Below are 15,232 nucleotides of genomic sequence, written 5' to 3' on the forward strand. Positions count from 1 at the left end.
GAAATGGGGAGCCATCCTGTGATCAAAGAGTTTTCGTGTTACTCCTGCTGCCTCTGACATTTTGTGTACGCCACATTCATGGGCCCGATTCACAAAGGTAAACTGAGACGAAAGTCTAACTTTACGACTTTTGGTATTCACAAAGGGCATTTACGAGTAGTAAAGTTAAACTTTTGTCTCAGTTTAACATATGTTTTGGGCTTAAGTTGATCTGAGACTGGACTTTTGGTCTCAGTTGAATTTAAGACCAAAATGTAAATTAAACTGAGACAAAAGTCTAACTTTACTACTCGCAAATGCCCTTTGTGAATACCAAAAGTCGTAACGTTAGACTTTCCTCCCAGTTTACCTTTGTGAATCGGGCCCCATGAATGTCTCCTAGGACTTCAGGGAGGCCAAGGATAACCATGGAAGCCTTGTTTACAAGAACCATGCAGTCGCAAGTGCACACTGCTCACAAGTCAGTTAAGATACAGTTCGTGTGAAATCTAAACTCGATTCTGAATGGCAGAACTCGGAATGAGGGATAACATGGAAAATGCATGTGTTTCTGTCTTTTGAAGTGTGCTGCTTGCAAACCTGATTTGCAGAAGGTTTAATCAGCTGTAAATTGGCAGGTCAGACACTTGGGTCGGTGCAGTTTGACCTCAACATATAAACCAGTTTGCACTATTAAATAAGATCACCAGATTAGTTGTAATCGGGGCCTTTTTTCTACTGTGGTCATATATCAACCTTATAGGCAGTGTCACCCAGGCCATTACTTCACACCAAAAGAGGGAGAGGTGAGCTGGAAGGTTGGCTATACGCCCTACTCTCAAAGCAGCTGGCATAGGTAAGGAAACACCTTAGTACAGAGCGAGAGCAAGGCAAGGTAACATTAAATAACAAGATGGATGACGGCGCGTGCGCTCCAATACCATCGAATCGTACAAACAAAAATAATCAAGTGATGCTTGTATTTTAACAACTTTTTAAGAAATGTATTTGCTTATGTACAAGTGCATGCATCTTAGTGGTATGTGTACAAGGGAGAAGGCCTGAAAACACAAGTAATCCTATGGAGGGCTTAAAAACAAAGAAAAAAGTAGCTCCGCAAACAAGGAGCAGTGTAAGGAGACATGTACTTGGTCCATGTGCTATGGGAGGGCCAAAAACAAGAAGAGGACATAAAGTCCACACATGCCATGACGAATGGCATCAAAGAAAATGAGATTGACTGTGAAATGTACCAATGGTGGGAGATGGGGGACCTGTAAGCTCACAGAGAGAAGACAACACGTCTCTTTGAAAAAGTGCACGCGCTGTCTGGCCAAGACCTAAAAAGGAAGAAAACATGTAGGAAATAGCAGATAAGAGAACAGTAAGAGCACAATATAAGGGAGTCAGGAGTCTGGAAAACAGTGTGCGAAGTTGAGGAGGAGAGGGAAGACTAAAGGCCTGATTCACAAACCTTTCTTCTGTGGCTAATTGTCACGTACTTTAGAACTTCAGGATTAAGTCAAAGCTAGATTACACAGAATGCTAGAAAAATATTTGCGATTTGGGCCCTATCAGCCAGATGATCAGGTAGAGTTGGAAGGTGCACTCTAAGGAAGAAGGTAAGAGACACAGGTGGACAACTGGCCTCTAGGTAATAGAAGAACTTTCACATAGGTTTAAACAACATTCGTACATTCAAAAAAGTCATTGCTTTATTGCAGCACATCTTATTGCAGTACGTTGTCAAGAAACATGGTGAGGTACAGGCGATGGTGATAGGGGAAGACAGAGTGGCACATGTAACAGGAACATAGCTTCTCCTCGGATTCAGGGACAGTGACACCCAAAAAGGCAGTTTTAGTTCAACCTTGATGCCCAGTACAGCTGCGATTCTGCATTTCGAAGGACGAGACCACGTCAAAAGGTGAGAAATATAGACATTTCACCATCAATGGGTAAAAAAAGATCTAGCTTTGATCAGATAGTTGTACTGGAGTCTGTGATGACCTGTGGATTCACTCACATGCGCAGTGTTGTAGCATGGGTAACAGCGGCGGTCTATTCAGGTAACAGCGATGAGGCGATGTAACGGCTGATTGCAAGGGACGATGCAGAGGGAAAATTAATTATTTATTTAATTTTCCCTCAGCATCGTCCCTTGGAATCCCCCCTTACACGGCCTCACTGATGTTACCTGCACGGACCACGGCTGATAGGCAACATGGGGCGTCATACAAGCAAGTACAATGGTTCACCTGCTCCCCAGATGGGTATTAATGGAAAGCTGTAATTCGGGTGCACTAGGCCCCTCTCACACCTGGGCCCTGGTGTCTCTGCATCTGCTACATTAGTGATGACTAGGCTCCAGAGCATTCAGCTAAACGTATCTCAAAACAGGCTTGCAACTCTGTAGGGTTGAGGAACCCACTTCTGCCATTATTCAGCAGGGGTTTTAGGCTTGGTGGGCAAAATGCATGATAGTGACAGAAGGGACGCACAGCCAACTCCTTACCCATACTTGGTCTCGGAGAAAGGGAGTGCGATCGATATGCAGCTTCTTAGTGTGCTACTCCAGTCGGTCATGGGACAAAAGTCTGTTGAGGACTTGCCTGGAGAGACCTCAAGTTCTTCTAGGTCAGGTCACTTAGGAAATTCAGGATTACCTGTGCCAGACTACAAAACAGAAAACAAGCAACTCTGGATGAGCTACTCGCAACTGACACAGGACATCAAGAGATTGGTAGGTCTTCGCCTAGGAGCCTTCTTCAGGAGCACAAAAGGGGCAGAGGAAGAAAGACACTGCTCACAGTTGGACTGTGCCCATGCGTAGCAGGGTCAAGACTGATTTGCATATGGCTGGGTCCAAACTGGGGTGGCGTGATGAGCAAGAAAACAATGGTTTTAACCCAGAGTTGTGACTGGGGGTGAATTTTGATTTGTTCAGCATTCCATCCATCATCTGTTCTTTTTCTCACGGTTGGACCCAGGCACTCAGGAAGGAATGGTGGCTAACTATTGCTGCTACGGCGAGTCTTAAAATCGCAATCCCTTACTAATGCATAAAAGCATAGTGCTTCTTCAAGTGGCACATGACCAACCATGACTGTATGAAGACAACATAGGCATTGGATCTTGTATAAAACTGTGATCCACAACGGGGTGTAGGGTATAGGTACTATGAAAGGTAAATCAGTGACCAGCCCCTGACTACTGCCACTTTGTTCCCATGCACTTACTGCTAATTAAAACATGCAAGAAACGTGTTGGTGTAGGGGACAGCCAATCGAAGTGTTGAAAGAACCTTTTTTTTCGATCACTTTGGCCAGTTAATCATCTTCAGACATCCCATACCACATGGGTCTTTAGTTGGCCTTCTCTGGTCTGGAGTTCACTGGGCAGTAAGGATAGATTAAAGAACACTGAAGGAATTATTGCTGAAGGTAAACAACCGTTACAACGCGGTCAAAACACCGCAGTGCCATCACAACGCAGATTTTAAAACGCAAGTCGTTACCACGACTTGCACTGGAAGGCGCTCTAGACTAAGGAATAGTAGATTTACTATTCCAACACCTTCCCTACTGTACGTAGGCTGGAGTTGGAATAGTAAATTATACTATTCCAAAATCCAGCACCCTACAGCGCAAGTCGTGGTAACGACTTGCGTTGTAAAAGCTGCGTTGTGATGTACCGCGATCATTTTGATTGCGTGGTAACATCATACATCCTTGCTGAACCAGTGAACAACGTTTTATTATCTGGGGAAATTGACTAATTCTGTTTGGCTGCTGTGCATGATTACTGTATGTGTTTTCATAGAAAAACAAATGAATCGAATACCAATTCTGAGAAACCATTTCACCTAACTGTTTCATCAAAATATTCAGGATGATTGGCATGTGCCAGAATGTGATTTTTAATTAAATTGTATTTGCTTTTTTAGGGTGTAAATGTCATTTGCCTGTCAAAATGGCTTACATAGTTTTTCTCTTTGCCCCTTACCATCCCCCATCCTGCCACTGGGTTACATAACAACTTTGAAAAACAAAACAAAATTCTGTTCTTGTGTGGTTACATTTCCTCAATCTCCAAACACCACTTTACTCTTTTAACCCATTTTTTATTTTCCTTTTATGTAGAGACTCTCTCCTTCACATTCTTTTTTTTCTGGAGTGGGGGTTACCCTCAAACCCACTTCCTTCACCATTTTCTAATAATGAATGTATTTTCTACCTACCCCGTTGTCTTCCTTAAACCACCTCCCTCTACCTTTTGCTGCCTTATCACTTATTCTACTTTATTATTAAGCATATGTTCAATAATTGGGATTCGCTTTGATGTTCCCTCCATTTTTTATTTTAAACCCATTTTTAATGAAGTTTTTAGTAGATTAATATTAGTTTCTCTATAGCACCTCTAGGATTTCATTTTTTTAATATATACAATCAGACAATAGCATTTTATTACTCAAAAGGGTTGTTTTTATTTTCTAGTTTCTCAGAAAGGGTATCTGCCATTTACATTTTCGATTACTTTACATGAAACATTAGAGAACATATTTCAGAGGAGTTGTGTTGTTACATTCATTCAATGTTCTTGGTAAAAAAAAAGTTTCTTTCTACAACACAGGTGTGCTACATGTATGGACCATCCACCTCTAACTGCCCGTGCTCTTGGTGCTATGTTGAATAAGTGTTTCACCTCATGTTATACCACTTAAAAGGGTCCACAAATACTACTTTCTGTCTCTTTGACGTACGTGAAACGAACAATCTATACAGCTTCACTTTCTGCCCAGTACCTTGTGATATGGGACAAATATTTATGCTGCACAAGCACAATGTTGAAGGTGTAAAAAGGGATGCGTGGTGGGTGTCACGGCTAAGCTCTTGACGTCTTACTTGGAAAAAGTACCTATTAGGGATTCAACCCAGAGAAAATACATGCTTCCCTGCTCACTCTTAAAAAGGGTTGAAATTAGACACAAAAGACATTATTGTAGCTCAATGTATAGCAACCTGTGCCTATGCTGGCATTGAGTAACAGTCTACTACAGTCATGAAGGCCCTTGGAGACCAACTCATTAGCTTCTGGCCAGTCAGAATGCTGGATTCTGAACTCATTATTTTTAGGCAAGAGCCCTTTGGTGACTTTTCTGCAAGGTAATGCTTTTTACTGACTGATCTCCACATTTGCTTTGCATGAAACTGCGCTACATAGCAGCTCTGGAGTGAGATGTGGACATGATGTGTCCCAACTCAGATTGCACCTGTCTGTATTATTTGTGTCCTTCTTACAGCACTGTGGCATGCAGCCGTCTGGTGCCATACAGGCTTGTGATCCTTTTCTGCAAGAGTGATTTTTTTTATCTTTTGCCCAGGTGGATCATGTCTGCCATTGCACACCTATCCGCTTGGCATAGATGTGCAATGGCAGACATAAAGCTAATAAGGTTACCTGATTCCTCCATTCTACATGGAGGTACTAGACAGCTATCTGCATGACCAAGGCAAATAGCCAAATAGGTAAAATGACTGACAATGCCCCCTGATGAATGTGTGACTACAGTAATCGCCCACCCGCACTGCCTTATGATGCCTAACTACAATTTAGAACATCAGAGACCATAAAGAGGAACATGTCCATCATGGTCTGTATGTTTGCATGCATGCTTCATGTTGTTTGTCTGATTGCACTAGCCTAAAGCTGGAAATACTAACCACGAATTGTAGGAATTCAATATATCTCTTGGTCCTGAAGAAAGCCTACTGACCCTTGGGGGCATATCACAGGCTGAAACATGTCGACCTGATGTTATGGGTCATTATACCCACAAGACATCTCACTGTTTTTAACTCTGCCCAAGGACCTTCAGAGTAAAAGTAGTTAAGATCCAGAAGGCATTTTTAATTCACTCATAATCCCTCGTCCTGAGCATAGGAGCTCCGCTTACAAACTACGTTGAGCCCACCCACTCACACTAGGTGCTGTGGGTGAGGACCAAATGATGAAGCATGCCACAGGTGGTACTTATGAGTGAGAATCCTTCAAAAATATGCAAGAGCTGCCAGGATCCCACTAATTTACCTGAGTGCAGGTCCCTCATTCTCGAGGGATATACTAGGGCCCATGCAAATGGTGTCTGGATCCTAGGAGATCACGATAACTTAGGTTACCCCTGTAGTTATTTGTAACATTCTGGGAGGCTGAGGGTTGCACCTTACGTAGCTTCTCAATCCCCTTTCTGGTTATATAACTCTGCATAGAGCCACTAAGATGCCTGGTAAGATCCTTATTTCTAATAGTTCACGATTGTCAGAGATGGGAACAGGATGCTGCCGTTATTAAGTGAATGTCAGTATTCTGCTGCTGCGGAGGTACTACACCCTGTCCAAAGAAGAGCTAAGTGCCAGGCTGCATTCTGCAAGATTTGATCCCTAAGGTTGAGAATGGAGATGGCCACCCTCACAAACTGGACCCACAAAAACAAACCTTTCAGCTTCATGTGGCCTCTAAACAGAGTTCCACATGACAAGCAGCATCAAAAATGAGATTTCAATCACCAACTTACCATTCCACCTTGAAACACAAATTTACCTCTATGGGAGAGCATCAGGCATCGGTCAACTCTATAGGAGGCAGAATTCTGTCAGTGAATAAGCTACCAGTAACACAGTGGAAAGTGATATCCGCTCAGCAAGCACTTTACAGAATGAGTGAGTGATGGTGTATGTCAAGGTACGGTGCTGGAGTGAGTAGGATGCGTGCAAGCAACTGAGCACATGAATGAGTTTTCAAACTAGTGATTCATGAAAAGAGCCATGGGGGCTTGTCTAGTAGTGACAAGTAAGCCAATGCAATCTCTACCCAGACGGCTATGATGCAGGCCCTACAGTAGATGGCAATCTACGAACGCTGTCCTTCAGCAACTATCTGTGCATCATTTGGCTGAATCACCAGGATCCACAGTCCTTATATGGATTGTGGAGAAGGGCATTTAAAGTAGCACCCTGCTGAACTCAGTTATTCAAGGACCACTGACATATTGCTCCACCCATCCACCACCTAGAGGGAAAAAAGAGCAGGGTAAGTGGCAATGCAAGATGCCATAAGGCGAGGATAAGGCGTAATGGCAGTCTCATAAAAGGGAGTCGGAAGAAGAAACCAATGTGAGAACTCCAACAGTTCAGGAGCTTGACTGTGCAAGAAGACTGAGAGGAAGACTGTTAAGGAGATATGCTCCAAGAGGCTCCTGTGAAAGGACACAAGACACAGGACAAAGGAGATGAGGACATTCTGCCCTTTCCAAGAAGGGATTTAACACCTCCCACACAGATACAGATGATGGCGGGCACTGCAGCCACAGTGAATAATATTAAATTCCAGAAGCCAAGAAGATTGCACAGGAGTCCAAGAGCAGTGCAGACTCTCCCCCCCCCCCAAGATAATAGATGATGGCGGGGACAATCCATCTGCCCCCGCCCAATATCCAAGTATAAGGATGAAGCAAGCCAGGGAATCCCCTGGCATCACAGTGATAATCTATTGAGTGTGTCTACTACACCATATTATACAGCTACTTTACCACAGTTTGTACACAGAAGGACACGTGCAGTTGTCTCTTCTTGCCCATGGTCAGAAACATCTGGCTATGTTGACGGCTTAGGAGCCAGGACTTCCGACCATGTCCTCTAGATCCACAAGCACTTCAGAAGTGGCTACTGTATTCAACAAATCGCTAGAATCCAGCAACTGCACGTTGAGTGACGCCATGATGGCTCAAGGCCGACGTTCAGGCGCCAAAGGCTTGTTGTGCTCTCCAGTGTTGTCCTCCGCTATTCATTGGCAAGTTGGAGTTTATCTCTTTAGGAGGAATGAGTTTGTAGAAGGTACTGCCTCTGGTCCCCCAAGAGAGACACAGGTCTTCTCGCCTTGCCTGGGCATGCCGATTGAAATTTAGCACCTCAAGTCTTCCCAGTTCATCCCATAGGCGGTTCCACCTTCACAGTGCTGGGCTGAGTAACTGAACCGGAGTCCTTGGCTAGGGCACGTTTCCATAGGAGGCTGCAAAAAGAAAGAAGAATTAATATTGAATACACTGATAGCCCATTGGGCCCTGAAGCGAATGATGAGTGCGAGGCACCGGAATGTTGTTATCAGAATATTGTACGACATAAACAATGTGTCCTTAAGTGTCATTAGAGGAATTTCACCCCACTAGAGTTACTCAAACAAAAGCCACGCCCAAATAAGATGCTACTTGTGTAAATGATAACTAGAACAAAATATGTCAGATGATATTTTAGAATAGGCTATTCTGCCATATATCCTTGATGAGCAAACAAGCACAGGCCGAAGGATGTCCAAGCAGACCACTAGCATTGAAATGGTTGGAGAAGAATGAAAATCAAAACAGATATTTCAGTATCTGAAACCAGAAGACCTGAAATCAATACCGGCTTCCCTACTTGTCCAAATTTTGAGATCCTAGACACATATTTTACTTAACAAAGCCTCCTTTTTTATTGTCACATATGAGAGCACTTTTAAATACTTCAGTTCAGAATGTGCACTGTGCAAGCATTTCTTATAGTTGATTTAACCACATGGCTGCTGGGCGTTTTCCCCCCCTGTGCTGGAAAATGCCATTTTAGTGGCACCATGACGAGCTCAGCTCGTCATCAGCACACGACACCTTTTGGTGATGACGAGCTGAGCTCGTCATCAGCATCGAAAGGGTTAATAGATGTAATTGTTTTCCATCAATAATAAGAATCTAGGCCACTTTTAGGGTTTACATGACTACTGACTTGCCTTTTATGGCATTGTTGTTGGGGTTCGAGCCATGAATGTTTCTATAAACTATCACTTCTAATAAATGTCTGTCTATGCAATGATATACCCTGATGTACTAAGGTGAAACAATTCTGCATGTTAAAGAAATATACTTTTTTTGAATTCTTTGTCACATAAAATACATGCCAAATGTTTTAATTGCTCGCTTTTTAAATGGACATTTGGAGCCAAGACAGACCCATGGCTCAGCTGTGGCTTGGCTCACCCTGTTTATTTGCCTGTGCACCCTCTTCTATTTGTGACTCAGGCTTAGTTCATGGGGCCTTCAGTCACATGATAAAATGATTTGTAAAAAGCTTAAATTTGAAATATGGAGCCCTGCCCACATGCACCATTTGACAATTCAGTCATCAAGGCTTTTTGTAGCAGAGACGAATATGAGTGTGTGCAGTGAAGTTATATTTAAAATAAATGATCCAAGTGCAGGGACTCTAGCCGTTGTTTCATATGTGACCGTAGTCATGAGTTCCCAAGAACTACTAGCAGGTCCAGGTGGGACAAACAGGGGTGTAGCTTCAGTAGGGATTCTTGGGGTAAGACCCCCCCCTTAAATGCATTCTTAGTTTGGTAGTTGGGTCTGGGGGCCCGGAGTCCGGTATGCAACGTTTATGTGGATTTTTCTCATTGTTTTAATTTCACAAAAGAGATTTTAACTTGTTCATTTTTGGGATTGGGATATTAAATATATATAGTAACCAGTCTGCCAACTAAAAAGCAGCAAATCCGCACCCACAGAACTACACCTTCATTAAGTGCAAATGTACTACTTTTTGGAAAACACAAATATTGGCAGTAGTAGGCTTGGAAAGCTGCACCAGTCTCAAGTTTCCAGTTATACTACAGGGAGTCAAACACCCACAAGGTGAAAGGTTGAATGCTTGCAAATACTCTAATCAGTGGCAATCGTTAGGGTAGCATTCCAACCCGATGTTTTTTGACCACTGTGGCACTTTAGTCTGATGTCCGCCTAATGCAAATCAGTACTAACCCTGTTCCTCATAGAAATAGGTGAGTGGTTCAAACAACAGAAAAGTGTAAATATATTCAGTTCAAAGAAGCGAGCATGGAGAAATATATGCAAATCAATTGGATTTGTATAGAAAGCCCTCACTCACCAACCTGGTTGGTGACATGCTTCATCATAGGGCCCCACCGGGAGAAGCCGAATGCTTCCCCGGTGTGCTTCGACACCAGGTTACTGCGGAGCTGGATATTTGTGAAGATTGTTGTGAAAGTGGTAGGTTAAAAATGTCAAGATTGTGTCTCACAAAAAAGTTTGATTGGGTAGCCAATCCAACATATTAAAAACGGCGTGTTGAGAAATTACCAAATAAATTGTTCGGCTATTTCCACTGAAAGTGGGGTCAAGAAATAGTCCATCCGGAACCATGATCATCCCACCTCTCCACCCTGCAGCCCACTACTTTGTTTAGTTGTGAAATCTGAGAATCACCCCCTCTAAATCTCACTGACTAAGCTACAACCCAGCTTATTTCTGAACTGATTTGGAACATTCATCCATATATTTTATTTTATGTATTGCTGATATTCTTTATTGCATACAATTTGCATATAATTTGCATTTAAATAGCTTATGAAAATGTGGCTATTTGAAAGTTAATTGACTTTTAATGGTAATAATATTGTATCTACATTTTAAATTAGTATTACATACCAATTTCAAATTTATAACAACTTTTATGAAGTTATAGAATGGTACTATATTTACAAGTACAGCTAAATACATTTACATTTACATTAAATTTGTTTCTATCTATGGATTATTTGCACTTATTTGGATTTATGTGACAGGCTACTCTAAATGTAAGTGCCCCCTCTAAAGGGATTGTGTCTCAAGCATACTTCATCCTTTGCATGCTAGGGCACTTATTTACCGCCTTCGTTTGTGCACTGTTGGCACTGACCTGTAGCACCGTGACGCGTTCCCTAATCCTATGAAGGTTAGATGTGAGATGGACTGCCTGCAGGCTGGGGCTGTTTCCTGTACAAATGATCATCATGCTCCTGGATCAAAGCATTGCACTTCATTCCATTCCGTTGATTCCTGTTATTGCTTCTTCCGCTCATTCATTCATGAATTATTTCAGTGGATAGCGATCACGCATTTTGTAACTATTAAAAGTTAATCCATGCTTTGATGAACACTTCTTCAGCATGATTGGGTCTGGACTCCACTTCAAAAAACAGCAAAAAAAATGTTTTACCTGTACCTACATCCCCAACTCACACAGGCGCAATGACCCTACAATGCAGCTTTATGCTTCTGCCAGTCACTATCAGTCCCTCAGTCTACCCATTTCCATTCTTGGAGCTCAGCCACACCCCACAGGATCTATTCATCATTGTGTGCCGCTTGTCTCTTAACTGTCAATAATCTGTTTTTAAGCTTTCAAGATTTGACCTTCAGAACTGACCACAGTGTGCCAGGACAAGGCTTTCCCTACAGGAATAGACACAGTACTCTAAATATGTCCTCTGGAACTGGACACAATACTTCAAATGAGACATCTACAACTAGATGATGCTCTGAAAGAGGCATCTACAACTATTCACTACTCTAGATGAGCCCTCCACTACTAGTCAGTACTCTAGATGAGCCCTCCCTTAATAGTCAGTACTGTAGATGAGCCTTCTGTAAGTAGTCAATAATCTAGATGAGCCCTCCACTACTAGTCAGTACACTAGATGAGCCCTCCAAAAGTAGTCAATACTTTAGCTGAGCCCTCCACTACTAGACTATGCTCTGCATAACTAGATACTATACTAGATTTGCCTGCCACAACTAGATAACACTCGAAATATGGCCGCCACAACAGGGAAAATACTTTACATTTGATCCCCAGGAACAATACGCCAGCTGAACCTTTAAGGCTGCATACTACTGAGAGAGTTTGTAGGTGCAAAGCATTTTTCACCCTTGCAAAGAAGAAGCTGTTTGTTCCTGATGAATCCTACAGTCAGATGACAAAAGCATTTTAATGGCAGTGATTTTGTTTGCATTTTACTGTGTGTTGAAGGACGTTCTGCAATATTGGCTTTATCAAGGTCTTGTGCACCAGGACTAATTTGATCGGCTGGGAGGAGTCATTTGGGTAGTACATTCCTGATGGGATTGGGCAGTGTCCTCAAGCTGGAAGATGAGCTGAGGGTCACCAGCATAGTTGTAGAATCTACATCCACAACTAGCCAGGGCTGAGATCAATGGGCAAATGTAAACATTAAAAAAGTAAAGCAGATAATGCTGAGCCCTGGAGGACCCCACAGATGACATGGGTTTTAGAAGAGCAAAAAGGGCCTAACTGCTCTTTCTGTGTGTGGCCACCTAGGAAGAAGGATATCCAACTCAGAGCCTGACCTGCTAGACCAACCTTCTTCAGACAATTCAGCTGAATTGCATGGTTGATAATATCGAAGGCAGCTGATAGATCTAGGAGAACTAGCACGGACACATGTCCTGAATACTTCCATCGGAGATCATCATGGACAGAAAGCACCACTGCTTCTGTACTATGGGCTGGGTGCAAACCAGTCTGCAATGGATGAAGAAAGTTGGATGAATAAAGGAAGCCGCTTAGCTATTAAGTAACAAAACTTTCAAAAATGTTGGCTTCAGAGCGGAGAATTGAAATGAGGCAATAACATTTCAGCAGCTTAGGATCATCGCAAGGCTTCTTCATCAACGGAAGTATCACAGCAGCTTTTAACCTATCAGGGACAATGGCCTGAGCGAGTAACTCACTTAAAAGGTCTAACAGAGGTTGACCGCTATGACATAATGAGCTCGTATAATGGTAGGGTGGCAGGGAGACAGATTATGCATGAGAAAAATCTGAGTCTCATGCTGGAGCTGTGGACACTGAAACAAGGGGTTTGAATTGATGGTGCCACAGTGCACATTCTTACCAGGGTTTTGAGGCAGAGAAGTGGTAGGAATGCTATTCTTAATTTATTTAATTTTCTCACTGAAAAGTGCTGAGTGCATCGCACAGAGTTTGAGAGGGTTCAATTTCCCAGGTTACTTCCTTGGAACAAGTAAGTTAATTTAATATCTTAAAAGGTTCCTTCTGTTTATTTGCCACAAAATTAATACTATTAGAATAAAAATAGAATGTGGTGGTGAGGAGCATGCTTTTATGCTTCCTCAAACCCTCCCTAAAGCCTGCAAATTCACCTGCATCCGAACCTGCCTCGCACCAGCACCCGCCAAGCCGAACACCAGCAGCACCCACCTCAAGTGCATCCTGCTCAACACCCGCTCCATCCACAGACACGCCATCGAACTCTGGAACCTTCTAGACGCCACAGCCCCTGACGTTGCCTTCCTCACGGAGACCTGGATGAACGCCTCTTCAGCTCCCGACATAGCCATCGCTATCCCAGAGGGCTACAAGATCGTCCGGAGGGACCGCAACGCCAACCAGATGGGAGGAGGCATCGCCATCATCCACAGGAACATCATCCGTCTCACGACCAGCACCGACAACACCCTGACCAGCGCCGAACACCTGCATTTCCAGATCCACACCAACCCGAACACCACCCTCAGAGGCACCCTGATCTACCGACCTCCGGGACCACGCACACAATTCAGCGAGGACATCGCCGACTTCGTCAGCCCGCACGCCCTCCCCTCCGCTGACTACATCCTCCTGGGGGACCTCAACTTCCATCTGGAGAACAACAACGACCGCAACACCAGCACCCTGCTCGACAACCTCGCCAATCTTGGACTCAAGCAACTGGTGTCCACCCCCACCCACCTCGCCGGACACACACTCGACGCAGTCTTCTCTTCCAGCACAGACATCGTCTTCAGCCACGCCACAGAGCTTCAATGGACGGACCACAGCTGCGTCCACTTCACCTTCAAGAGAACGACGACCCACCACCACCAGCAACAGGCCGCCCGCAGAAGCTGGAACAAGATCACAGCAGACCAGCTCGCCACCTCCCTGAGCCAGCACCCTCCTGCCAGCTCAGCGAACCCCAGCCAGGCCGCCGACAACCTCACGAAGTGGATCAGCATCTGCGCGGACGAGCTCGCCCCGCTGAGGACCCCGCCCAGCAGACCCGGCAGCAAGAAAGCCCCGTGGTTCACCGACGAACTCAAGAGCTCCAAGAAGAACTGCCGAGCCCTCGAGAAAGTCTGGAGAAGGGAACCTACACCGGACAACAGGACCTCCTTCAAGCTGGCCACCCGGAAGCACCACCAGTTGATCCGCGCCGCCAAGAAAACAGCATTCAAGGACAGGTTGGACAACAACGCACACAACTGCAAGGAACTCTTCAACATCGTGAAAGAGCTTTCCAACCCCAGCGCAGGAAACAACGACATCACCCCATCGCAAGACCTCTGCAACTCCCTCGCTTCATACTTCCACAACAAGATCGCGGACATACACAACAGCTTCAACAACCAACCAACGCACCCCATGACCGAACAACCACCCCCCACCACCACCCTCCACGCCTGGACCCCGATCAGCACCGAAGACACCATCCGCACGATGAACTCCATCCACTCCGGATCACCGACCGACCCCTGCCCTCACCACGTCTTCAACAAGGCCGACGCTGTCATCGCACCCCACCTGCGAGACATCATCAACACATCCTTCGACACCGCCACCTTCCCTCAGAGCTGGAAGCACGCCGAACTCAGCGCTCTACTCAAGAAACCAACAGCGGACCCCACCGAACTCAAGAACTACCGCCCCATCTCGCTCCTCCCGTTTCCAGCCAAAGTCATCGAGAAGACTGTCAACAAGCAGATGGCCGCCTTCCTCGAGACGAATGGATCCCTCGACCCCTCACAGTCCGGCTTCCGAGCCAATCACAGCACCGAGACCGCCCTCATCGCCGCCACCGATGACATCCGAGCCCTGATGGACAATGGAGAAACAGCGGCCCTCATCCTCCTAGACCTCTCCGCGGCATTCGACACTGTCTGCCACCGCACCCTAGTACAGCGCCTCAGCAACATCGGAATCCAGGACAAGGCGCTGGAATGGATCATCTCCTTCCTCGACGGAAGAACACAGAGAGTCCGCCTACCACCGTACAAGTCAGAGGCCTCCGAAGTCATCTGCGGCGTCCCTCAAGGATCATCTCTGAGCCCCACCCTCTTCAACGTCTACATGAGCCCCCTCGCGGCCATCGCACGCAAACACAACCTCAGCATAATCTCCTACGCCGACGACACCCAGCTGATCCTCTCCCTGACCAACGACCCCGCCTTCGCCAGAGCCAACCTGCACAAAGGGATGAAAGAGGTAGCCGAGTGGATGACGACCAGCCGCCTGAAACTGAACTCTGACAAGACGGAGGTCCTCATCCTCGGCTCTTCACCCTCCGCCTGGGACGACTCCTGGTG

At 45.1% G+C, this 15,232-nt stretch overlaps 1 protein-coding gene across 2 annotated transcripts in view; it reads right to left on the bottom strand.

The window, feature by feature from the left end:
- Positions 1-1,694: 1,694 nt before the first annotated feature.
- Positions 1,695-15,232, bottom strand: part of SAMD10 (sterile alpha motif domain containing 10) — a 116,818-nt gene continuing 103,280 nt past the window's right edge. For both annotated transcript variants that reach the window (XM_086932787.1, XM_086932788.1), the window contains exon 5: positions 1,695-8,046. In XM_086932787.1, the coding sequence (XP_086788913.1) occupies positions 7,939-8,046 (108 nt within the window). In that variant the 3' untranslated portion in view covers positions 1,695-7,938. The remainder of the gene's footprint in view (positions 8,047-15,232) is intronic.

Source organism: Lissotriton vulgaris, chromosome 7 (assembly GCF_964263255.1).
Source record: "Lissotriton vulgaris chromosome 7, aLisVul1.2, whole genome shotgun sequence".
Lineage (NCBI taxonomy): Eukaryota > Metazoa > Chordata > Amphibia > Caudata > Salamandridae > Lissotriton > Lissotriton vulgaris.